The sequence below is a fragment of the Balaenoptera acutorostrata genome, chromosome 3, assembly GCF_949987535.1.
Source record: "Balaenoptera acutorostrata chromosome 3, mBalAcu1.1, whole genome shotgun sequence".
NCBI classification, from domain to species: Eukaryota; Metazoa; Chordata; class Mammalia; order Artiodactyla; family Balaenopteridae; genus Balaenoptera; species Balaenoptera acutorostrata.
In genome coordinates this window covers 18,910,452-18,936,681 of record NC_080066.1, presented here as the reverse complement: position 1 = coordinate 18,936,681, position 26,230 = coordinate 18,910,452, and the positions used below count along the sequence as shown (strand labels likewise).

At 45.3% G+C, this 26,230-nt stretch overlaps 2 protein-coding genes across 2 annotated transcripts in view; one reads left to right on the top strand and one right to left on the bottom strand.

Moving 5' to 3' along the window:
• The first annotated feature begins 375 nt into the window (after window positions 1-375).
• On the top strand, window positions 376-2,044 carry LOC130707514 (endogenous retrovirus group V member 1 Env polyprotein-like). The gene has a single exon (XM_057542342.1). The coding sequence runs from the start codon at window positions 490-492 to the stop codon at window positions 1,546-1,548; it is 1,059 nt and encodes a 352-aa protein (XP_057398325.1). The 5' UTR covers window positions 376-489; the 3' UTR covers window positions 1,549-2,044.
• Window positions 2,045-3,807: 1,763 nt separating this feature from the next.
• CREM (cAMP responsive element modulator) overlaps window positions 3,808-26,230 on the bottom strand; it is a 100,413-nt gene continuing 77,990 nt past the window's right edge. Inside the window, exons 10-11 of the mRNA XM_057542324.1 lie at window positions 11,292-11,398; window positions 3,808-3,886 (exon numbers count right to left, since the gene is read on the bottom strand). Coding sequence (XP_057398307.1) covers window positions 3,855-3,886; window positions 11,292-11,398 — 139 coding nt within the window. The 3' untranslated portion in view covers window positions 3,808-3,854. The remainder of the gene's footprint in view (window positions 3,887-11,291; window positions 11,399-26,230) is intronic.

Here is a 26,230-nt window from a genome sequence, read left to right as displayed (position 1 = left end):
AGGTCCAAAAGGCAATCTTGGACTAAGCCAAGAAGGCACTGCCAGGTCCCACTAGGGATACAACAGAAGGGGCAGCCCCTCCACAAATTAACTTCGGGGACCAAGTTCTTCTTAAAATTTGGAAGGAGGGATCCCCTGGAGATGAACTATTACCAAAATGAAAGGGCCCCTGTAGAGTAATTTTAGCCACCCCCACTGCCATTAAACTTCAAGGAATACCTAGTTGGGTACATTTATCTAGATTAAAACTCTTGCCTCCAAAAACCCCACAGGCCCCAACAGAAGAATACGCCTGTGAGCCAGTAGAAGACCTGAGATACTTATTCAAAAACCAAGCACCACTAACAGATGAGTACAGGGTGATGTGGTAGGCTGGACTTCTGTTTGCTTACTTTGTTATATTTTTGCTCACATCTTGCCGGTTTGCTCAACCACCCCCACTGAAAAAGCAACTCTTTTGTCCCTCCTGGGTCTAGAAGACCAGAACCAATGACAGAGTGGAAAATGTGGGTACTTCTCTTGGCCCTTCTCCTAAAGAGGGGCTGGGGAGAAAATAATAAGGGAAGGGGAACCTGGAGAGAAAACTCAGTCGTCAACCATTCCAGCATTTTGGCCTCAGGAAATAATCTCTCTAACTGTTGGATCTGTCATCCCCTCGCACAAGAGGGGGTTTCTCGGCTCCGGTTTGTGCCTGTAGATGAGGACATTAATCTCATCCTGACTTCTGAACCCATTAGGAGCACACCGCTTCTAATAGTGGAACTCGAAGATCATGATGATATCGGGTGTGTAGAGCTTACAGACCCTTGGAACCAAACCCGTCTCTGGATCAAGCGGCCCCTTCTCTGCACAGGGCAAGGAAAACCCTGTTGCCCCTGCCAGACAGATACCTGCCTTACTGATATGGGAAGCTCACTCTCTATTTATCCTATGTCATTTTCCACTTCAAGCTCCTCATGCACTCCTAACCAGACTCATTGGTGTGTGGACCCATCTCTGCTCTCCCCAGGGACCCAACCCAACAGCTCTTGTACGCACTGGAAGGGAACAGCAGCCCCTTCCTGGAGGCTCACCTATCAGACCCCATCTGCCTTCAGTAATGAGGAGGGAATAGAGGAAAACTCAGAACTAGATGGAGGACCACTAGACGGAGGGCCCCTGTCCCCCAGATGCAATAATGCACCTAGCTGGGGTTCCCTTTTACGTCGATGGTTTAATTCCACTTCACCCCGCCAGGCTTGCACCCCCGCTGGACATCTGTTCCTCTGTGGTCCACCGCAAAATAAACTACCCTTCGAAGGGAACCCAAATTCCTCCTTCTCCTGGCCTCTCCGAGCAATGGCCTATCCATGCTTAGACAATGTTCACTTCCGGGGAGAATGCACTTTGGGACGACTGGGCCCTAAAGGACAAGGTGTCACCATATATAATAATGCCACCTCTCAAAACAGACATAGCTGGGCACTCAGACTAATCCTGGCAGGAATTGGGGTGGCCATAGGAGTGGCCGCCCCTGGGGCGTTTTTCCCTATCACAAAACAACCTTAAGAAACCTCACACAGGCCATAGAGAACCTGGCCTCAAAAACTGGTGATGGGAATTCCCTAGTGGTTAGGACTCAGTGATTTCATTGCTGAGGGCACAGGTTCAATCCCTGGTCACGGAACTAAGGTCCCGAAAACCTCACTCGGCGCAGCCCAAAAAAAAAAATGGTGATGCCTTTAAGTGGCCTCCAGGAGTCCCTAGATTCCTTAGACGATGTTGTGTTTGACAATAGGTTAACCCTGGATTATCTTCTGGCTGAACAAGAGGGTGTCTATGCAGTAATTAACAAAACTTGCAGTACATACAGCAACAACTTGGGGGAAGTTGAACTAAGTATTCAGGAAATTATGAACAAGCTAAATGGTTACATGGGTTCAGCTACCCCACTGCCCAAACTATATGGGACTCAGTTAAAGGTTACATCCCTGGCATTACTTGGTTCCTGCATCTCTTGGGCCCTCTAGTGGCAGTAGTTCTTTTGTTATTATTCAGACCCTGCCTGTTTAATCTTTTAGTTAGATTTATGTCTTCCAGGCTTCAACAGTTCCAAGTGAGGCTCATGGTGGCCCAAGGATTTCAACCCGTTCCATTAGAAGGTGACCCGTGTCCCTGTAGGTCCTTGGAACAGTCATCAAGGGACTTCTACACCTCTAGGGTAGGCTAGGGTCTGTGGCCCCTCTTCAGCAGGAAGTAGCTCCAGAAGAAGAGACATTTGGCCCCTTGACCCTTAAGAATAATGGGTGTAGGGCTTCCCTGGTGGCATAGTGGTTAAGAATCCGCCTGTCAACGCAGGGGACACAGGTTCGAGCCCTGGTCTGGGAAGATCCCACATGCCACGGAGCAACTAAGCCCATGCACCACGACTACTAAGCCTGCGCACTAGAGCCTGCAAGCCACAACTACTGAGCCCGCGTGCCACAACTACCGAAGCCTATGTGCCTAGAGCCTGTGCTCTGCAACAAGACAAGCCACTGCAATGAGAAGCCCTCACACCACAACAGAGAGTAGCCCCCACTCACTGCAACTAGAGAAAGCCTGTGCGCAGCAACGAAGACCCAACGCAGCCAAAAATAGATAAATAAAATAAGTAAATTTAAAAAAGAATAATGGGTATAGAATCCCTCAAGGGAGAATGAGATCGGCTGGGACCTAGGGTCATCTACCAGGACACTTGCACCTGGACAGCGCCTCCTTGAACAACAGGAAGCTGGCAGCCATAAACGGACCAAGGGGTAAAGCTTCCTTAAGCAACAGGATGCTGAAGGCCGTGAATCAACCACAAGTGATTAAAAACAACCTCCTGCCTGTGCAGTAGGGGCGATGTTGACCACTACACAACCTTCCTGGTGGCGGTAACGAGCAAGTCTGCCATTTTGAGGTGCCAGCACAGAAAGGGGGAAACTGCACCTGATCGCTGTATACGGCACTGCCAAGAAGGATGGACAAACTGCCTAAGCCACGCCCCCGTCTGGCCTGCAGACCCACCCCCACTGTCACCCCATCAGAGGACCCAGGGAGCTCTTCGTGAAGGAGTGGGCAAGGACACCTGGTGCTTGCTTTCAGTTCCTTACGCTGCAGCACAAGCCCCCATAAAGCCACGTCTGAAATTCTCATCTGGCCTCTTGTCAATTTCTATTGATTAAAGAGTCCAAGGGCGCAGGTTGGTAACACCTGGAATATAACTGATAGCAAAATGCTGATACCGAGGAGATGAGGAAGGAAAGTTCTAAAGAACTGCGGCCCCAAAGAGGTGGGTAGGTAGCAAGAAGATGAAATGATTCTCTTTATTAAGGCAGTTCTGACCTTCTTGCTTCCCAGGAAAGCTTGTAACATAATTGTAAGTCAGTGAATATTCAGATTTTCAGGGCTACAGTGCATGGGTAAGATGGCTGAAAATTGGGAGGGGGTTACCGTATTGTCTGTTCTGATTGCTGTTTTGTGATTTGAGTGTCGTATGAGAGGAAACATCCAGTCATTACCATACGTGTGCAGCATATCCATGCAGGCACATTAAATTTTTATTTAATCATAACAATTATAATATTAATGATACGGTTTGAAGGGCTTACAAGGAGACACAGAATGGCACTTAGGAGACAGCATGACTGTCTGCAAGCTTCTCGTGCTGACAGGTCATTGGCAGAACTAGATGGCAGTGTTAACCGAGAAAAGCATCTGGAGGAGGGGGCAGGGTAGCCACAGACTGTTGCCAAAGGATGGATAGCTACTGGTCTGCAGGGACTTTTCTGCACTCCCCCCCCCCCTTTGATGTTCCCACCTTATTCCCCTTAGGATTGCACCTGTTGGGCTTATTCAGGAATATGACTTCTGGTCAGCAGACCTGGAGAAGAAAGATACGTACAAAAGCCTTGCCAGTAATTTACCAGGGTGTCAACCCCACCCCACCCCTGCCAAAGTACACGCACACACACGTCAAAATCCTCCAGGCAGAGATGCCTCCTGCTTGACACACAGTGACACTTTAGGAAAGGCTGCAGAAGCAGTGGGATGCCAAGATGGTAATGAAAGGTGTCATTTCTTGAACACCTGCCAGATACTAATTTTTTTTCACAAGCAAGCCCACCCTATTATTCCCCATTTTACAAATAAAGACACTTGAATTCTGATAATTAAACCTGTGGAATGTCAGACTACTGAGAAATGGCCTAAGTGGGGATCTAGTCCATGAGGTCCCCTCTTAGCTGCATCCACCCCACCTTCCTGCCCCCCCTCCAGGAATCACTGAACCGGAAGAGAGCCGGGAAGCAGATTGGAATAATGAGGGAAGGAATCTGCAGACGTTTTGAGTAGAAAAGAGACTCACTGTAGTGAGTCTGGCTTGTCTTCTTTCTTTTTGAAGGAGTTTGGGAGTGACTGCTTAGGACTAGTTCTAGAGTTGAAGAGAGGGGAGCCTTGTTATTTCTGTGGGTCCAGCCCTCCCGACCAAAGGCAACAAGGTTGAAGAGAAGCATTATTCAGAAAAAACTTGTGCCTTTAGCCACAGTATCTACCATGATGTATTACTTGGGATTCTGAATGTAGGGACACTTCCTCAGTATGGATCTAGCCCAGGTTTGGGGCTGTAAGGGGAGAGGGAAGGTGAGCACTGTGGCCTGAGACCCCGTGCTCGAACACTCAGCCTTCTTAGAAAACATCCAGCTGGATCGACTCAATCACACCCTGCTCTTTGAGCAGAAAGAAGCATTGGGGAATTATTTTTCTTCCTCTCCTCCATAATCGCTATATAAGGTTTTGGTTGTTGTAGAGAGGTGCATTTGGAACTTGGGTGAATAGCGAAGTCAGTGCTCTTCAAACTTTTTAGCTATGGCAGCTTTTTTTTTTAAGAAGGTTTGGAAATGAATCACAGTATTTAAAACATTAGCAATATGACTATTAGCTTAAACAATTTATAAATATCTACTTATAAAAACAAATCAGTGAGAATAGGCTAGCTTGATTGAATCAGGGAGAGCGTAATTACAGTCTCTTCAGCCATACTCATATCCTTGAAATATGAACCAGTCACTTGCACAACTCCCTGAGTCACCTCCTAGAAGACAGAAAACACTGAGCCAAGTTAACTCAGGAAATGGACCTTTGGTCAAAAGAAGGAAAATGGCTAAAAGCTCGGACCAAATACCTGCTCACACTATATCTGCTCTTCCTTTATCACCTGGTCGCCAGTTTCCTGTGCCAGTCACTCTGACATTTGTAAGGCAGATGTGGAGTAACCAAGACCCTTTGTTGTGCCGCCAGTTTTCTTCCTGTCACCACCTTATTCTCCAATGACCCCGCCCCCAAATTAGGCCCCCAGAATACTCAGTGGTAACCAGCTACGGGGAAGTATTGACTCTGATAGCAACTTGACTTTGACCAACATAAGTGATTCATTTATCAATAGAACATTTCTTGAAAGTACCAAGCCAGGGACCTTGGGGATGCAAAAAATGGATAAAATATAGCTCTCACTCTAGAGAAACTCATAGTCCAGTAAGGTAAACAGTCAAAAGAACAGGTTTAGAACATGTTAAGTGATTGCAGTCACTTAGTGGTAAAATCTGAATACTTTTATTGCCTGTGGATACACCTAAAATTACACTATGAGAGATTTATTCCTATGAAGTAAAGAATTATATCCAGAGACCCTCTCAGAGTGAAAACTCCCATAAGCAATTAAAGATGGCTAGTAGACTGAAACACTAATGCCAAGCCTTTTGGACCAGAAACATCTGCCAGATTCTGAGGTCATGCTCCCACTCAGCACAGAAGAACGCTGCAGTGAGGAAAGGAGAGGGAGAAGACAGCACCGTGCCACATAGTTCCTATCCGTGAGCAAAACCTGTGTTTATGGGATAAATAATGAAGCAGGGACAGCCATAGTCTCTGGGTATGGGCAAAGGCCCACGTGGGAACTGATTTATCTGTCTTCCTCACCACTGAAAATTCATCTGTCCCCAGGCTAACCAGCCTTAAGGAGTCCAGTCTCTCTCTTGCCAAACTATCTTCTTTATCCCTCCTACTCACCAAGAATAAAAATGGTAAGTGTACGTGTGATGTCTGAGAATTAGGATGTCCTCTGGACAAGGCAGATTCCAGCACCTCACAAAGTCAGGCAGGTCAGGTTGGGAGAGGCTGCATCCCTACCCAGTGTCCGTTCTCCCGTCTCCCTTAGTACAGGGCCCTTCACCTTGTGAGGAACACAGTCTGCCCACCTCAGAGCCCACAGCTGGCCACGCGACCAAGTCCAGCCAAAGATGTGAGTGGAATCTTCCAGGAAAGTGCTCTGAAAAGGCTCCCTCCTTTTTTTCTTTTTGGAATGGGGCTGGAATTCTAGAGAATGCACTTTTAAGTACCAGGTGGCCTTAAAGAGGGAAGCCTTGACCTAAGATCATGTCCCTGTGCTCTTTTGCATGAGAGAAATAAACTGTTATATAAGCCACTGTTGGGAAGGAGCCCTGGTCCGGGGAGATCCCACATTCCATGGAGCAACTAAGCCCATGCACCACAACTACTGAAGCCTGCACGCCTAGAGCCCATGCTCTGCAACAAGAGAAGCCACCACAATGAGAGGCCCACACACCACAATGAAGAGTAGCCCCCGCTCGCCTCAACTAGAGAAAGCCTGCACGCAGCAACGAAGACCCAACGCAGCCAAAAATAAATAAATTTATTTTTTAAAAAAAGAAAAGAGATATACCATAAGCCACTGTTATTTTGAACTCCTAAGTTATATGCAGCTAAACCTAATCCTGATCTGGCCAGGATTTGATATTACTCTTTGATTGGAGTTTCATGTATTCATGTTGACAATTTTCACTGATTGGTCCCCAGATAATAAGGGACTCTGACCTAGAACTGTGGGGTAGTATTATATGCTTGGCTCCCCATAGTAGAGTCCTGGTTGGAGTGGGAAGATGCAGTAGGCAGGCTCTGGAGCCAAGGTAGGATTTTGGTGGCAAAGGGAACTTTTTTTTTTCAGCTGCGCCCTGCAGCTTGTGGGATCTTAGTTCCCTGACCAAGGGTTGAACCTGGTCCCAGGCAGTGAAAGTGCTGAGTCCTAACCACTGGACTACCAGGGAATTCCCGACAAAAGGAACTTATTTCTCTAAAAGGCAGATTAGTCCCCAGAGAAATTAAAAGAATTAAATAGCTGATACATTATTTTAATATAGCACTCCTTCAGCATCCTCAGAACTAGAGCCGAGGGTTCCTGTGAGTAGGAAACTCCATGAATAGACCCTGGTGTATATGCTCAAGAGCCACCTGATCCAGGAAATTGATTCTTTCCTGTTCAAAACCTTTTTTTCTTTCTGGACCTCCCTTCATGACTCCCCTACTAACTACTTGGAAAGGGAGTCCGAAGATCATTTCTGCCACTTTGTACTCCTCCCAGCACAGGCCAGAAGGCTCTTTAGTCCCATGTGGCTGGCGTTCGGGTGTTGGCAGGGGATTCAGTGACTGTCTCCCAGTAGCCGGGTACTTCCACATACCTTTATCTCAGTTAACTGGCCTCAGTTCAGACCCTGTTCCAACATGAAAAACCCAGCAGCATTTTTTTTTAATTAATTTATTTATTTTTGGCTGCATTGGGTCTTCATTGCTACGCGCAGGCTTTCTCTAGTTGCGGCGAGCAGGGGCTACTCTCGTTTGTGGTGCGCAGGCTTCTCATTGCGGTGGCTTCTTTTTGTTGTGGAGCACAGGCTCTAGGCACGTGGGCTTCAGTAGTTGTGGCTCGCAGGCTTCAGTAGTTTTGGCACACGGGCTCTAGAGCGCAGGCTCAGTAGTTGTGGCTCACGGGCTTAATGGCTCCATGGCGTGTGGGATCTTCCTGGACCGGGGCTGGAACCCGTGTCCCCTGCATTGGCAGGCGGATTCTTAACCACTGTGCCACCAGGGAAGCCTCCCAGCAGCATTTTTAAAGTAAAACAAGGATAGTTGATGAGTTGTGTTAACTTATTGTCTCTACCTCACATTTTTAGCCTCCAAGAAATGCAAAACACCCTGCAGCTATAATTCAACATTCAAATAGGCCTGGGGTCCCCAGGAGCAGCGAGGTGGATGCTGCTGAAGTGGGCAGTCTTGTCACCACCCTGCTTAAAATCTGTCAACAGCCTCTCACTGGTTTTAGAATAAAAACTCCACTCCCCCTGACCTTCAAGCCCACCCTCCCTCCAGCCCATGAGAACTTCTCAGAACTCACTCCTTGCCTGCCATTCCCGCCTCTCACTTTACTCGTGACCACATCCCCCAAAACCCTCTTCCTCCTCCCCTGCCCCAGCTCCACACGTTTATAATCGTTCAGGCCCAGCACAAGCACTGTTTTTTCTCAAGCCCTCATGATGCTGGAGATCATAAACTCAATAGATTTTATCTAAAACCACTTTTCTCTTCCTACTTTTTTATGGGGTTTTTGTGCATTAATTTGCTTGATCCTGCCTGCTGAACTGTAAGCTTCTAAAGGGCACCCATGCTTCCCAGACTCCTCGATGTGCTCACCAGGTGCCTGGCATCTAAGAGGCACCCCAGGACTATATGTTACCTGTAGGAGGTTAGACAAGAACCAAAACAGGCTCCTTTTTCACCCCCTTGGTCTCCTGGTGTTCTTCTTTCTCTCCTTTATTCTCAGCAACAGAAGGACAGGGAATTATTTGGGGACAGGGGAGGTTGCTAGCGATGACTGTAGAAAGCTAGAGTTGTCATGGATAATTCCCTTTGATTATATGTTGAAATTTTTGAGAAAATATTTTTCTCATTCTCTGCATTGTGAAGCTTCTGGTATTTATAGAGATCTTTTGGCAATAAATAGTGTTTATTACCTTTAATGCTTTCTCTTGAATGTAATTAACAAGGAAAAGAGCCCTTGTGAAATGGAGTTGTACTTCTCAGAGCCTAGCTCTGACTGCATTAGGAAGAAAAACATCAGAGTGAAAGTATAATTCATTAAGTTGTCTACTTCAAAGGCAGAAATCAGAATTCCACAGCTCAGGTTGCCATGCCTTATGTCTTCTTTTTTTGCTTTTTAACCTGAAAGCACCCAGATCCTCCGGAAGAAAAATGTGTATGCCGTGTGTGTGTGCGTGCGCCCACCTGCATGTGTGTGTGTGTGCTTGCAAGCGGCACATATGTACTAATAAGACATATTTCTTCAGTTGACCACTTTTGCCAGTTTGTCCCAAACAGTGGTTTGCCCCTGTCTAGAGATACTTTTTTTGGGGGGGGGCCACACCGCACGGCTTGTAGTATCTTAATTCCGGGACCAGGGATTGAACGTGGGCCCTCAGCAGTGAAAGTGCCGAGTCCTAACCACTGGACCCCAGGGCATTTCCTGGAGATACTTTTTATTATTCCCACTGGGGAGGGACTGTACTACATCTAGTGGGTAGAAGCCAGAGATGCAGCTAAGCATCCTACAGTGTGCAAGAGAGCCTCTACGGCAAGAACCGTACAGCCCACAATGGTAGCAGTGCCAAGGTTGAGAAGCTCTGTCTAAATCTGCCAGTTATTCACTTCAAATATGTCATTCATTCCTTCCTTGAGAACATACTTTTCATAGCCTCTGAAGAAAATAACAGCAATTACACACTATCAAGAACTCATTATCTAGTTTAGCTTTCCACTGAAAACTGTGTAAGAGGAAAAGTAACATATTTTCAAAAAAAAGCCTGTTAATCTCAAAACACTTCTTAAGTGTGAAAAGACATTTTCTTATTATGTGAGTACCTATATAATATCCTCAATTTTGCCTCTTAGCCTACAAAGGCTAAAGATTTAATATCTGGCCCTTTACCAAAAAAAAAGGAAAGCTCCTAATCTAGAAGACTGTGGATGTTCTGAAATTTGCTAGGAAACCTCCTTAAAAGTGGCGCTGAAGGACTGCTGGCTGGGGAAAGTTTGGTTACGTATGAAGTCTGATTAGTCCGATTTAGCAAATAAAGCCCATCTACAGTTACATTATTTAATCAAAATAGAATTGGGGACTTCCCTGGCAGTCCAGTGGTGAAGACTCGGAGCTTTCACTGCAGGGGGCGCAGGTTCGATCCCTGATTGCGGAATTAATATCCCACATGTTGCTCATAGCCAAAAATAAAAAATTTTAAAAATAGAATTGGACTTGAAGCTACATTTATCTGCTATAAACCTAACACTGTACAATTTAGTTTCAGCAAAGAACACCACCTGTCTCACGTCAACATTGCCAGTTTGAATTTTTGTTAGTTTTACAGTTTTGTTTGTATCCCATTTGTACATCATGCTTTGACTTCAGACATCAATGTCATGGAAACAGCGGAGGGTCCAGAAGAGGCTGTATCAGGCAGAGCAGACCTGGACAGAAGTCTGGTCTTCCCTCTTCAAATGCAGGGCTCTTAAACTTAATATGCACTGAACCACCCGGAAGTGTTTCACATTCAGGCTCCCAAACTTTTCTCCCAAAGACAAACATGTGTTGATGGTTCCTATAGTCACGGCTTTGTTCTGGCCTTCGCTTTAGACCCCAAGAGGACCTTTCACAAAGCTCCAAGGCAATTTTCTCTATAAGAGATCCCCACCATGAGTTAGGAAGAAAGGGAGCCCACTCTACCTTAGAATTCATTGTTACTGTAAATCCTAAACTGCACTTGTTTGCAGAATATTCTAGAATACAGCAGTGCCTTGAGCTATTTCATTTGTAACCAACTAGCAGTAATTCAGGTTTAAAGATAAAACTACTGAACAAGGGAACTTCCAGTTGAAAAAGAAAATGTGGCCAAGATTCATTCTCTATCAATCTAGTTAATTTTTTAAAAGCTTTAAATAACATAAACAATCTCAGTAGTCTTAACATTTTAGTGATTTTCTGAAATATTCACCACAGGTTCAAACATACACGCAAAAGCCCTTGCTTCATTGCCTGCAAAACCGATAAATATCTTCATTTTAGATAAAAATCATTAGTCCAGCACAGGCTTCGTGGTTAGTGTAGAATGTGTACTACTGAATAAAAGTCTCAGTGCCAGGTGCCAAAAACCTAGTGTCTCTAAAAAAGACTTTCAAAAACCAAGTCACCTTAAGTTCAGGCCACTTCCTAAGCTAACATTGCTGAGGAAACCAGGGTATTAACCTGTGATTTTGACTGAATATGTTACACAAGCTACCCTCCAGACCCCACAGCCCACTGCCCATTAAGACGTAAGACATTTATTATAAACAAAAGCTTTTTCTGGGAAGGGGAAGATTTTTAGACTGGAAAATGACAGGACAAGGCTCACCTGGTAGCGAAAAGCTCCAGGGCAGGGAATTCCAGTCCCAGCTCAACTCCTGAGTGGATGTGACTGAAGGGGGCTTGGGTTCAGCATCCAGTTTCCTCACCGTGAACCTGGAATGACAACATACCCGACTTCACAAAGGAGCCAGGACGTGGAACGAACAAAGTGACAGCAGCATTTTCCCAATTCAAGATGGGAAAGCATAAAGCAACTATACTCCAATAAAGATTTAAAAAAAAAAAAAAAAGATGGGAAAGCATAACCTCATTGTGTGCGATGTCCCCACGTACCTTTCAATGACCCTCTGCCATTTTAACTATCAGTTACTTATTTATTCTCAGTCTCAGTACCTTCTGTTCAGATCCCTTTGGGTTCCCTAACCTCGGCTTTGGTCTCTGGTGGTGAACCCCGACCAAGCTTTCCGACAAACATTTCTCCTGCCTCCCAGCTCACCCTCCATCCCCAGCGCCCTGGCCTGGCTTGGACAGACTCACCACCATGCGTCTGCAGCCCGCCAGCTATCTGCGGGATGGCCCAGTGGTTCTTGCCCGGGATGAAGGGCACACCTCTCCCTGACCCCCCCTTCCTCCCATGTGCAACCCACACGCTGTAATAATGCCCCTTGTGTGTCATAACTAGGTCATGACCCTCCTCAGGCCATATGTCACCTCCTCACTTCTTTCAGCTCCCTGGTGCTCTGTATGTAAGACAGTTCAATATACACCTCCAAATGGTAATGATTTGTTAGACCTGTCATTCTCCAATGGTTTGGAGAATGTTTTCCTAGCTTAGTGGATTCCCTCTTTCCTTATTCAATAAACGTTTCATGACCATACAAACACCATTAGCTGAAAATATTATTTTGGTTTAGTATACGTCCTTATTACATCATGATTAAATTTGAAAAGGCCTCTGTATGATTATTATACATGCAAACCGCGATGTCTCACTAATGTGGCATTATAGGAAGGGGTCAAGGCCATAAAAGTGAACTTCCTGGATAAATGAAAATGACCTCCTTAAGGACCAAGCCCTTTGAAAAATTTCACAATTTTTAATGGAACTCTTTGTTTTGGAAATCATACTAAGATTAAACACTTCAATACTTACATAATTATCAATGGATGTTTTTCTTACATAATTATCAATGGTATAAGGATGCCTGCCTCCTTATACAATGGAAATCAAACATAATTTAACTTTTTCATTATATTCCAGAGCATCATTAAAAGTATCCATTATTGGGCTTCCCTGGTGGCGCAGTGGTTGAGAGTCTGCCTGCCAATGCAGGGGACACGGGTTCGAGCCCTGGTCTGGGAAGATCCCACATGCGGCGGAGCAACTGGGCCCGTGAGCCACAATTACTGAGCCTGCGCGTCTAGAGCCTGTGCTCCGCAACAGGAGAGGCCGCGATGGTGAGAGGCCCGCGCACCGCGATGAAGAGTGGCCCCCACTTGCCGCAACTAGAGAAAGCCCTCGCACAGAAACGAAGACCCAACACAGTCATAAATAAATAAATAAATAAAAATAAAAGAACGTGAATTTCTTTAAAAAAAAAAAAGTATCCATTATTGAATATTGTAATAATCCAGTGCTAGTTTTGCGTCTTGTAATTCTTGTCACTCAACATTAGATTGCCAGATGACACTTCATGCTGTTGTTTTACCCGCTGGTCCCTTCTAATTCATTGCTTCTAATGTGCTCCAGACCAGCACACCAGGAAATCAAACTTAGGAGTCAGAAACATGTTTGGGCACTGCTGGTGGGAATGTAAAATGGTGCAGCTGCTATAGAAACTAGTATGGTGGTTCCCCCCAGAATAAAAACAGAATTATCATATGATTCAGCAATCCCACTTCTGGGTATATACCCCCAAAAAATTGAAAGCAGGGTCTCAAAGAGACTTTTGTACACTCCTGTTCACAGCAGCATTATTCACAATAGCCAAAAGGTGGAAGCAACCTAAGGGTTCATCAGCAAATGAATGGGTAAACAAAATGTGGTGTATACCTACAATGGAATATTATTCAGCTTTAAAAAGGCTGAATTTTCCCCCAGAGTCCCTACATTGTCCTGGACAGAGTGAGCTTTCTTCCCTCTTGGTCATGACCTGTGCGTGTCATGACCCACCCCTCACCCTGGCCCCTCCCTCTCTCTGCTTCCGGGAGGGTCGGAAGAAGAGAGAAGGGTATTTAGTAGTGGGAGATGGAGTAAGAGGAAAAACCAGCTCAAGGGGACGAGCAGGGGAGGGCTAACAAACAGCCCCCCCATCCCCTCGTTTGTGCCAGGCAGGACAGCTAGGTCAGTGGTCATGTGCACGTGTATATATTATGACCCCATTTTACAGATGAGGGAAATGAGGCCCATTTCCAAATGCCAAAAATGAGTGAAGTAAGAGAAACAAAGACACCATTGTGAGTTCACTATTCTCAGATTATATCTTTCCTAATTTTTTTAACGGGTGGGGAGGGACAGGTGGGGGAAGGTTAAAAAAAAGGGAAGGAAGGAAATTCTGACACATGCTACACATGAATGAACCTTGAGGACATTGTACCAAGTAAAATAAGCCAGTCACAAAAAGACAAATACCGTATGATTCCACGTATATGAGGCACCTGGAAAGTCAAACTCATAGAGACGGGGCTTGGGTGGGGGTATTGGTTGCCATGGGATGGGGAGAGGGGCAAATGGGGAGCTGGTGTTTAATGGGTACAGAGTTTCAATTCTGCAAGGTGAGTTCCGGAGATGATTACACAACAATGTGAAAGTAATTAATACTACTCAACTGTACACTGAAAAAATCTTTAAAAAAAGAGAAACAAACATGCATTAATTCATTCAATAAATATTTCTTTTGTGCCTACGACATATCAGGCCTGTTCTTGATGCCAGGGTTAAGGGGCCTTCCAGCGTTTCCATTCCAGTGTATAGTATATAAGAGCACATGCACCTTTGCGGTCCACCTAATAAAGTGCACAACTGTAGGACACTGGTTTTCATAAAATAAATGATTTACCCAGAATGTCTGCAACCTGACCTATTTGGATGAAGACTATATTTGAAATTTAAATATCTTAATTCTAAAAGAGCATAATGATTTTTTTTTTTTGGCCGCGTTGCAAGGCTTGTGGGATCTTAGTTCCCCAACCAGGGATCGAACCCGTGCCCCCTGCAGTGGAAGCGCGCAGTCCTAACCACTGGACCCCTAGGGAATTCCCATTATGATTAAAACTTTTAATTTTAATCTCTCGCCAACACCTTTTGGGTGTGTCTGCTTAGTTTTTCTTTCTGTTCTTGATTAAGGAATGGGATGGGAGAGACTGAATGTACACACAGATGATGGCCAGGCCATCCATAGCAATAGAGCTCTGCCCCACAACCTGCAGCCACCTGCCCGGGACGCCAACCGCTCCTCCACAGTAACCAGCCCAGGAAGCCAGCCTCCTGTAAATCAGACTTGCAGGAAGCAAGACTGCTGTCTCTAGCAGCAAACCAGGAAGCTAAGTAATAACTTCTGTAACAATTGGCCCCAAAGGGCCAGGGCTTAACAACTGACAGCCCTCCCTAAGTTTTGTTCCTGCTTCCAACTTAAAACCAACCAAAGAAAGCCAAATCTGCTCCCCTAACCAATCACTTAGGATGCCCGATTCTAGTTTATCCACCCTCAGCTGCCCCCTGCCACCAGCCAAGCACACCTGAAGCCTTCCCTTTCTGCACCTTGTAAGGCATTCCCACTCCTCTGCCCACCTTTGTCTCCACCAAAACGCAAGTGATAGTGGCTAGCTCCCTTACCATAGCAAACTCAGAAAAATGGCTTTTGCTTTTCTCATTTCATTGGTCTTCGTTTATTTCTGCAGATGTTTACTGTATAAATGCAAAACGCTATTCAACCTTTTGTAGCACTTAATAACTACCAAAACATAACTGTTACAACCCCAGGTTCCTAGCAACATCACCAAACTCACCCATTACCTCTCACACCGGTTGCCATGGTTGCCACGACATGAACCAGCCATCCAGCACGTGCCATAATCACCACGTGCCTGCCCTCGATCAAATAGTTCCTTCATTATTACAGTGCTGAAATTGGTAACAATGGGTAATCATTTGAAAAATTCTTTTAGAACAATTCTTTTGCCATTTAGACTCTTCTACTGTACTTACTACAGTCACTGAGAAACAGACAACATCTGTTTGTTCTAATGTTTGCGGACAGGTGGAATGGCCCCAATAGATAACCCCCAAATAGTAGGGATGTTTATACATCCTACTTAAGAAGGTACATGTATTACTGAGTCCAAGCTCGTACTGCTTGCTGCAGGACAGGCTAATACATTGAGAGACGAGTTGTCGGGGCAAGGAATAACTACTTTATTCAGAAAGCCAGAAGACAGGGAAGATGGTGGATTCGTGTCCCAAAGAACAGCTTGCCTGAGTTAGAATTCAGGCTTCTTTTATACTAAAAGGGGAGGGAGTAAAGTTAAACACTTCCTGGTTTGGTAAATTCAATAAATATTTCTTTTGTGCCTACTACATATTAGGTCAGCCTCCAGAGGGGAGGTGTTACTTTTTTCCTCCCTGCAGTCATTCACAGGTGGGCCTGGTCAGCATGCTTCCTGGGAGCTAAACAAAGGTACTTGAGCTTAATGCTCATTACCTGGGAGGCAGGATTCCCAGAGATGGGCCGTTTTGTATAATTTAAGCTTATAGGCAACATCCCTTTAGTGATTAACTTGTAATAGAACACAAAGTTTCTTCCCTATTACACAGGTTAGGAGCTATTTCTGTTTGCTTGGATCTAACTACTGGCTAAACATCAGGCGTTAGAAAGTACTTGATAAAGAGACTTCCTTGGTGGTCCAATGGTTAGGTCTTTGCCTTTCAATGCAGGGGGTGCAGGTTCAATCCCCAGTCCGGGAGCTAAGATCCCACATGCCTCGTGGCCAGAAAACCAAAACATAAAACAGAAGCAATATTGTAACAAATTCAATAAAGACTTTAAAAATGGTCCACATCCAAAAAAATCTTAAAAAAAAAAAGTACTTGATAAACCTGGCTTGACTGTCATGCTGAAGAATCGTAATGGGTATTATTTTTTAAATAGGTGATGTACTTTTCTCCCTGTACCTCCACGTATATGACCTCCCCCTATCCTGTTGGCGGCATCCATTTGTCTCAGGCAGGATTATGATTCTTATAGAAGGAAGGCAAAGAAAATATGTTATGTTTGCACGGTCTAGTCTTTGCTTTTGAGAATTGTTAAGATCACAAACTTGCCAAACAGGCTTTCAAAGAGACAGGACTGTCTAAATCCCAAATGCTCCATCTTTGTATTTCCAGGAGCAAATAGGGCTGGCTCGTAGATTATTACAAGGGCATAATTTTTTTTTTTTGTTAATTTATTTATTTTTATTATATATTTATTTATTTATTTTTGGCTGTGTTGGGTCTTCGTTTCTGTGCGAGGGCTTTCTCTAGTTGTGGCAAGCGGGGGCCACTCTTCATTGCGGTGCGCGGGCCTCTCACTATCGCGGCCTCTCTTGTTGCGGAGCACAGGCTCCAGACACGCAGGCTCAGTAGCTGTGGCTCACGGGCCTAGTTGCTCCGCGGCATGTGGGATCTTCCCAGACCAGGGCTCGAACCCGTGTGCCCTGCATTGGCAGGCAGATTCTCAACCACTGCGCCACCAGGGAAGCCCTCAAGGGCATAATTTTTAACACTGATAATCATTTGAAAGATGTAAAACAGAATTTTACTTTAAACCAGGGTGTAAGGGAGTCCTTGAAACAGGAAAGGAAAAGAGAAAAATCCCATCTCTTCCAGGTCTGGGAAGAGGAAGCAGCAGCAAAACGAGTGAGTCCTAGTTGGTCCCCCTCTAGTCAGAGAACTACGGGAGGGTGACATCTCACGTGTGGAGAGGAGAGATCTTGGAGATTGCCTACCCTATTTTTCTGGTATGTTCCTTAAAGACTCACTAAGTCATCTATCAAATTCGATTCTGGTTTACAGTTTTAGGTTCAATGCATTACATCATCAATCTTAGGGGCTTGTTATTTCGGTATTTCCTGTGAGTCTGCACCTACTCCCTGCTGGTCCCCATCTCCATCCATGGCAAATGGGAAAGGTTTAATGCAAAGAATACTCTTGTTGAAAACCATATGTTGTTTGCTACCTTTTTAAGACATTGAATGTGTTAGTTATGTTATTTCAAGGAAGTTAAAAAAAAACATATCTTTTAGAAAAGTGATTAATTCTCACGTAGGACTCATTTTGACACTGTGCATTGACTCATCAGCACAGGAGATAGGCTGTCATTTATCAATTTGGCTCCGTCTAGTGGTTAGTTTGCAAATTTTAGTAGGTTCTCATATATTCCTTAAAACCCCTTTTAAACCACAAAGCAGAGTCATTTTTCTTAGGAAGGTTTGGGGGTAAATGATTGAAATTAAGAGAATATATATCTTTTCAGCAAATATGATACTTAGTCATACTTAGTCATTTTTTTGAAGAATTACTAAGGTTTCTATATAGGGTTGACAGATTTAGCGAATAAAAATACAGGGTACTCAATAAAATTTAAATTTCTGATTTAAAAAATAATTTTTTTTAGTATAAGTATGCTCCAAATACATTAATCTGGGAATCTATATATTTGTATTGTGTTTTACATCCCGTTTAACAAATGAGGATTCTGAGGATCAAAACTTCCGACTTCAAAGCATTTTTCCCATTTTACTATGGCTTGTCCTTGTTTTTTCATTCGAAATTTTCCTCAAAGTTCCCAAAAGAAATCAGATCAGAGGTCTGATCAGATAACATTTGAATTTAAGCTCCAAGGATCCTGAGATATCTTTAACTTGACCAGGTGAAATGATCTCCATGCAAGGCCCCAGGGGACCCTCGACCTCTCCCTGAACCCTCCCCACTTGGCCCCTGGGGCTCACCTGCCGGTTCCAGTCACTTGTCGAGGACAGAGCTTCTAAGTGGGGGCAGGGATTTAACTCAGAGGGGCCCCCAGTTCTCAGCTCTGCGGCGGGAAAGGATCACCCAGGTGACGCCCACCCCTCACCCCCTCACTACACCCCCCTTTCTAGTTAACTGCGTGGAGCGGGAGCCCAGCCTTGGTGTTTTAAAAAGCTCTGAGGTCTGGGGACTTCCCTGGCGGTCCAGCGGTTAAGACTCTGCGCTTCCAATGCAGGGGACATGGGTTTGCTCCCTGGTCGGGGAACTAAGATCCCACATGCAGCTCTCAGGTCTGGTTTCAAAGCAGAACTTCTCAACTTTGGCTGCGTCTTAGGGTCTTAAGGTCACGGGGTGGAGTGGGGCTCACCAGGTGGCCAATTAGATCCATCACATTAAACCTTCCCAGACAGTTCCAAAACTGAGAAGCACTGCTGCAGGGCAGGGAATGGCAACGTTTTCTGTAAAGAAGCAGATGGCAAATGGCTCAGGCTTTGCAGGGCATGGGTCTCTGTCATAAGCACGCAGCAAAAGCAGCCACGGAAGACACATGGACAAGCAGGCTCTGCCGAGTTCCAGGAAACCTTGAATTCCAAATGATTTTCACACATCATGGCATATTATTATTCCTTTGAGTTTTCTCCATCATTTTAACATGTAAACACCATTCTTAGCTCTAGAGTAGGAATCGCCAACTAGGTCTGTAGGTCAAACCCTGCCCACCACCTGTTTTATACCAAGTTACTCATCTTTTCTCTCCCCAGCTTCCTCTGGTAGGACTGTGAGAGGGAAGAACCTTCGTGTTCTATTACACGTTAATCACTGAAGGGATGTTGCCTGTAAGCTTAAATTATACACAATGGCCCATCTCTGGGAACCCTGCCTCCCAGGTAATGAGCATTAAGCTAAAGTACCTTTGTCTAGCTCCCAGGAAGCATGCTGACCAGGCCCACCTGTGAATGACTGCAGGGAGGAAAAAAAGTAACACCTCCCCCCAGGAGGCTGATGGGAACCAGGAAGTGTTTGACTTTCCTCCCTCCCCTTTCAGTATAAAAGAAGCCTGAATTCTAACTCAGGCAAGCTGGTTCTTTGGGACACAAGTCCACCATCTTTTCAGTTGGCTGGCTTTCTGAATAAAGTCGCTATTCCTTGCCCCGACAAATCGTGTCTCAGTTTACTGGCCTGTCGTGCAGCGAGCAATACGAGCTTGGACTTGGTAACAGGACATTTCCATTAATTCTTCTTGGTAGAGTAATTCATACTGCTGTGATTCATCAAGTCCAATGTTTTGTCTTTCCACGGTGCCATCTAGGGCTTTTATGTAAGTAATTGGCTTATATCCTTTGGGAGTTCTTTTTAAAAGCAAATTGGTATTATTACCTTGTATCTATGAATTGGCATAAAATTAGTGTACCATTTTAACAAAATTGTTCTTTAACCAGATAATCCATTAAGAGTTTTCCTCTTAACTGCGTGGTAGTCTGGGCACAATAGCTATAAAGAGAAATCCACTTGCCTCTGTGACACCAGGAACTCATCCCCGAGTTCTACTTTGGAGTTACATATGTGCTCATCCCCCGTGAAGGAGCAGTAACTGTGGTCGCATTTGAGTCCTGGGCACCTCACTGAGTGTTCTCACCTGCGCGGTGTCCAGAGGAAAATGTGGCAAGGAAACATGGAGAAATTTGCCTGGGATTTGGGGGTTTTTTTTCTTCTAATACCTGTGTATTGACAGGTCGCATCTCCTCCTTTCAAGCAGTAATATTTTTTTCCTCTAAAAATAGATTAAATATTCAGCCCTAAACAAAATTTATGACATTTGAGACAAAAGGTGAATTTGAAACTGCTAAAAATTTAGATTTTTAATTACTTTTACCATGCTTTCCAAGCTTTCAAAAGAAATGGATGAATCATTCTGGCTTATGGGAAATGGTTAAGGTATTAGGTGTTGCAGGGTCACAGAATATGCCACCCCACAGTAGGCCACTTAGGCATAAGGATCATTTTGAGCTGAAGGCGGTTGAGAAGAAGCAGCTGCTCCCCCACTTGCCTAAAAAGCAGGACATAAATTTACAAAGGTGTCCCTCTCCACTCTCTGCCAGGAAGGACAGACGTTAATGAGACAACTTTAGACCCTTAGTCTGGAATCAGACAGCACCAGAGGAAGCAACATGACAAACTTTACTAATTAGCCTGGATCTACTATTGGTTCCCAGATATCTGCCTTCCCACAATTTGCCGCCCCTAGAGACTCAAGGTCCTTTTCTTTTGTCTTGTCACTTCCCTAAATTTTTAGTGTTGCTTTGCCAACATGCTCTGTAAGCCCAGTTCTAAGCTCCTTTTGAGTCGTTTGTCTCTGAGTGCCCCCGTGGGTCAGATGCACAAGCTAATGAACCTCTGTGCTTTTCTGTGGTTAATCTGTATCCTGTCTGGCCAGCTCAAAGGAGCCCAGCCAGATGACCCAGGAGGCTAGTAGGAAGGAGAATTTCTACTCCCCTACAGGATCTTGAAATGATGCTCTCTGCTTCACAAAGGGGAGATTCCTGGGTCAGCACAAGTCCATCCCCACACACGTCCCCTGGCCTGGGATGGGGGTGCTGATGCCTCCAAACAGAAAAGTCAAACCAATATCTGGACCATGTGTCTGTGCCCATTGGGATGTACCTCTGTCCCCTGCAGGATGGAAGGGGGTCCCATGTGGTCTCCTCAGGAGATAGCACCCATTAGGGGACACGGTGCTGGTCTCTACCATCAGCAGATTGGATATTTTGTTGTACAGGTTACTAGATCAGTCCTGGCCAGTGGGTGTATTAGTTACCTATTGCTGCATAACAAATAACCCCAAAACTTAGTGGCTGAAAGCAACCTTTGTTACAGTTTCTGCACATCAGGAATCTGGCCCCGGCTTACCTGGGTCCTGGAGCTCAGTCTCCCATGGGCGGAGTCACCTGCCTGGGAAGAGCAGCTTCCAGGCTCACTTGCAGAGGCAGTGCTTTTCTGAGGACTCTACCTGCTGCCCCACCAAAGAGGAGTGCTTTCCGCTTTGGCTATTGGAGACGCAACCATTCCCAACCCCACTGAGCTCCTTTCCGTGGTCCTTTCCTTGGCTGGTCTGACTTGATGGGGGGCCTCTGGGGTCTGGGCTCCTCTGCGGCTCCCTCTTCTCTGGACGCTGCTACCTTGGCGTCACCCAACCCTCAGCTGTCTCCTCAACATAGGGAGATCGCAGGCTGGCTGTTGGATCCCCCTCCCTGCCTGGGGGCCTTGGACTCCTCCCAGACCTTGGGCCGGGGCAACCGCAGGGTCACAGAGAACGTCCCTTCCCTCAGGGAGCCCTGTGCTGAGCTGCTGTGTCAGGCAGGCAGATTGATCTGGTTCCTGCTGCTCCGTCCTGGTCAGAAGGCACCTCTCCTGTATCCTCTTTAACATCTGTGCTGCTGGACTTCTGAATTCACCAGTCTTCTGGTTGCAGAATGCTAGCTCCTGGTCTGCAGCTGTATTGCCTTCATTACTGATAAGGTGAAACAGCGTTTCCTGTGTTTGCTGGCCAGACACGTTGCCTCTTCTATAAGATACTCATGTCTCCTGTTCCTCTTTCTTTGCATTAACTTTTCTTTGCCAGATAGGACTTCTTTCTATATGTTGGATATTGCTCAAAATTACATATATTGCAAAAACGAGCACCCCATTCATGTTTTAGATTTTTCACTTAAAAAGAGAAATTCTTCACTTTAGTCAAATCCATCTTTTCTCTCATGGTCAGTCCATTTGTGTGTTGAAGGCAGCATTCCCTGCCCCTCTTCTCCCACTCCCAAGTGGGGCAGACGTCAGCCCCTGGTCACCCAGCACCCCCGTGAAGCAAGTCCCCCCCCTCCCTGATTGGAACTCACCCTGCAGCCTGGAGCGCGGAGCCGGTTCTGCTCTCCTAGTGGCTCGTCTGTTCGTGCATTGGTGACCTTTATGGATCGTGGATCCTGAGCCCTCCAGGTCTAAATTAGGGAAGCTTTCCTCGAGCTGTGCTTTCCACTGGAGCTCTCCTTACTGCCCTTTTCCACCCAGAGCCCAAGGCCAGCATCTGCCCAGCCCACCACCAGGCCGAGGGCAGGTGCCCCCAGAGCAACACCACTGTGGCCACCCACCCCCATTCAAGGCAACCTTACCCCTCAGCGTGCCACCTGCTCCGACCCGGCTTGTGTTGTTTTCAGGGGGTGGCCCTTGCAGAGGGTGGGGTAGACAGCTCCAGGGTTTAGTTGGATGGCAGTGGGGGGCTCTCAGAGCACCTAGTGGAAGTGAAGTCCACACCATTTTTTATAGATGTATACACGTAGATGCATATGGGTATAATTTTTGTAAAACTACTAGATCGTATATTTGAATTGTGCTGTAATTTTTGTTTTCCTGCAAGCATGTCTTGGAAAGCATTCCTTGTTGGTATGTATCATGCTTATATACTTTTAATATTATAATAGCATTTAATACCCTGGGTGCACCATATGTTATTTAACCATTTGGGTATCGTTAAAAGACATGAGGGCCTGCAGCATGAGGGCCTAGGAGAAATTGACAGGGTGCCACCTTAAATACAGAAACAGAACACAAGGACCATTAGTTGGGCTAAGTTCCCAGGGTTTGGACACGTGTGTGCATGCGAACGCACGCACGCACACACAGAGGCTTTTCTTATAGGAGGATTCTTTTCCCAGATAGGGTCAAGCAGCCTGAGATGCACACCTCCCTCTGCTCAGGGGGCCATCCTGGCACCTAGAGGGATTTCCAGATGCACGAAGACCTGGGCACCCATTCTACACCCTTTTCAGAGGACCCCAGAGGTACATAAACAGTATCCAGACAGTTAAACAGGACACCCACAGACACGTCCTAAAGCTCGCACAGCTGCCCATCAGTGTCGTGACCGCAGGGTGGGGATTCTTCCTGACCACTGACACCATGCAAGTCCACAGACACCACTTGGGTGGAGAACACTCGGAGCATCTCGGCTGCTGCCCTGTCAGGTGAGTTTGAAGGCCCCTTCTCAGGCTGCTACAGTAGGGCATAAATAATTTATCGATCCACTTAGATCTTAAAGGCATTTGCCCTGTGTCCAGAGGGGTCCCTGCCAGCTCTCAGCGTCTCAGGTTCACATGGGATTGCTGTACTGATGCACACAAACTTTCTAGTGTAGAATGGAATGAACAGAACAGAGGAAGAGCTTGGTGTGTACTATTAACCATCCCAGTCTTTATCACGAAACCCAGCCCAACCACATACTGCCTCAGACTCTCTCCTGTAACTCCAAATTGTCACTTAACTGGTGACAGTGGTTGCCTCCCGGGTGGCTCTGAGCCAGGGATGGAGACCGACTTTTCACTGTATACCTCTGTATCCTTTGAATTTTGAACCTCAAGTACGTTTTACCAATATTAAAAAATAAAGTATTTTTTAACATGTTAATTTTTGAAAAGTAAAAAGAGACAATTCGGATTTTTCAAAGGTTACACCTTCCTTCCTTCGGGGGAGTTGGTGAGCTGAAAGGTGAGCTTCACATACCTCCCCTGTGCACCCCATAACTGCGGGGCTGTAGGCAGAAGCCATGGGAGGGCAGAGAGGGAGAAGGAAGGGTTTTCAGCTCAGGATTATCAGGCTCTGACTGCTTTCTGCACAAAGACCCAAGGAATTGCCATTGTAGATTCACAGAAGGGCTTTATCTCCAAATCTGATCGATGGTCCAGGGAAAGTAAAGACCTGGATTAAAAGCAAGAACAAAGGGCAATGAAGTATGTGTAGGTGTAGCCCAACCCACAGTGGCCCAGCTTCTTGGTGCTATTTTCCAAATACATGAATTAAGCAGCAGAGTTAGCAATTATTCAAATAAGGGACAAAACATCTCCATTAAAATATATATTCATATAATTTAAACAATGAAGGTTTTGTCTTAAGTCCCAATATCTATTCCATTTCTTCTATTTTTTTTTTTAACCCAACAATGTGTTAAGGTACTTTAGAGTCCATTGTGGGGTGAGGGGGTGAGGGCTGTTGTTGGATTTTTAGTTTAACATTCTATTTTATTGATAGAAACCAAGCTTCTCAGGACCAGATCAATAGAAGGGACAAATAAGTTTTGCAGTGTTTCTCCCCTGGATCCCCACCAGCTTGGAAAGGGCATCAGGCCCTTTGGTTTATTTTATTTATTTATTTTAGTTATTTTAAATTTTTATTTATTTATTTGGTTGTGCCGGGTCTTAGCTGCGGCAGGCAGGCTTCTTAGCTGTGGCATTCGAACTCTTAGTTGTGGCATGCATGTGGGATCTAGTTTCCTGACCAGGGATCAAACCCGGGGCCCCTGGATTGGGAGCACTGATTCTTAATCGCTGTGCCACCAGGGATGTCCCCAGGCTCTTTGGTTTAGACAAGCCTTCATGCACGCGCAAATCCTTGAGTAGCAAATATGATATGAAGAGGATCATACTGCTTTTTTAAAATACCTCTTTGATCCCCAAATAGACTTAATAACAATGGGTCTTTTAATTTCTGAGTATGCTCTTCATTCCCAAGCATATGATTATGTCAAATGTACTCAACCAAAGATTTGATAGTTCTGATTTTTTTTTCTAAGTGTGGCTCATTAAAGAAATACAAAAAAAAAGAAAAAAAAACAAGAAAAAATGTCAAGAATAGAATTCTCTGGGAGAAAATATTTGTAAACAAAGCAACTGACGAAGGATTAATCTCCAAAATATACAAGCAGCTCATGCAGTTCAATATCAAAAAAACAAACAACCCAATCCAAAAATGGGTGGAAGACCTAAGTAGACATTTCTCCAAAGACATACAGATGGCCAACAAATACATGAAAAAATGCTCAACATCACTAATCATTAGAGAAGTGCAAATCAAAACCACAATGAGGTATCACCTCATGCCGGTCAGAATGGCTATCACCAAAAAATATAGAAACAATAAATGCTGGAGAGGGTGTGGAGAAAAGGGAACCCTCCTGCATTGTTGGTGGGAATGTAAATTGATACAGCCACTATGGAGAACAGTATGCAGGTTCCTTAAAAAACTAAAAATAGAACTACCATATGACCCAGCAATCCCACTACTGGGCATATACCCTGAGAAAACCATAGTTCAAAAAGACACATGCACCCCAATGTTCATTGCAGCACTATTTACAGTAGCCAGGTCATGGAAGCAACCTAAATGTCCATGGACAGATGAATGGATAAAGAAGATGTGGCACATATATACGATGGAATATTAGCCATAAAAAGGAATGAAATTGAGTTATTTGTAGTGAGGTGGATGGACCTAGAGTCTGTCATATAGAGTGAAATAAGTAAGAAAGAGAAACACGAATACCGTACACTAACACATATATATGGAATCTAAAAAAGCGGTACTGATGAACCTAGTGGCAGGGCAGGAATAAAGACGCAGACATAGAGAACGGACTTGAGGACATGGGGAGGGGGAAGGGGAAGCTGGGACGAAGTGAGAGAGTAGCACTGACATATATACACTACCAAATGTAAAATGGATGGCTAGCGGGAAGTTGCTGCATAGCACAGGGAGATCAACTCGATGCTTTGTGACGACCTAGAGGGGTGGGATAGGGAGGGTGGGAGGGAGGCTCAAGGGGGAGGGGATATGGGGATATATGTATACATAGAGCTGATTCACTTTGTTGTACAGCTAACACAACATTTTAAAGCAATTGTACTGCAATAAAAATGGGGGAGAAAAAAAAAAGAATAGGACTTCCCTGGTGGCGCAGTGGTTAAGAATCTGCCTGCAATGCAGGGGACATGGGTTTGAGCCCTGGTCAGGGAAGATCCCACATGCCACGGAGCAACTAAGCCCATGCGCCACAGCTACTGAAGCCCACGTGCCTAGAGCCCGTGCTCCACAACAAGAGAAGCCACCAGGATAAGAAGCCCACGCACCGCAACGAAGAGCAGCCCCGCTCTCTGCAACTAGAG

Coding starts and splice junctions, on each gene's coding strand:
- LOC130707514 (XM_057542342.1), top strand. CDS start 490: ATGACAGAGTGGAAAATGTGGGTACTTCTCTTGGCCCTTCTCCTAAAG.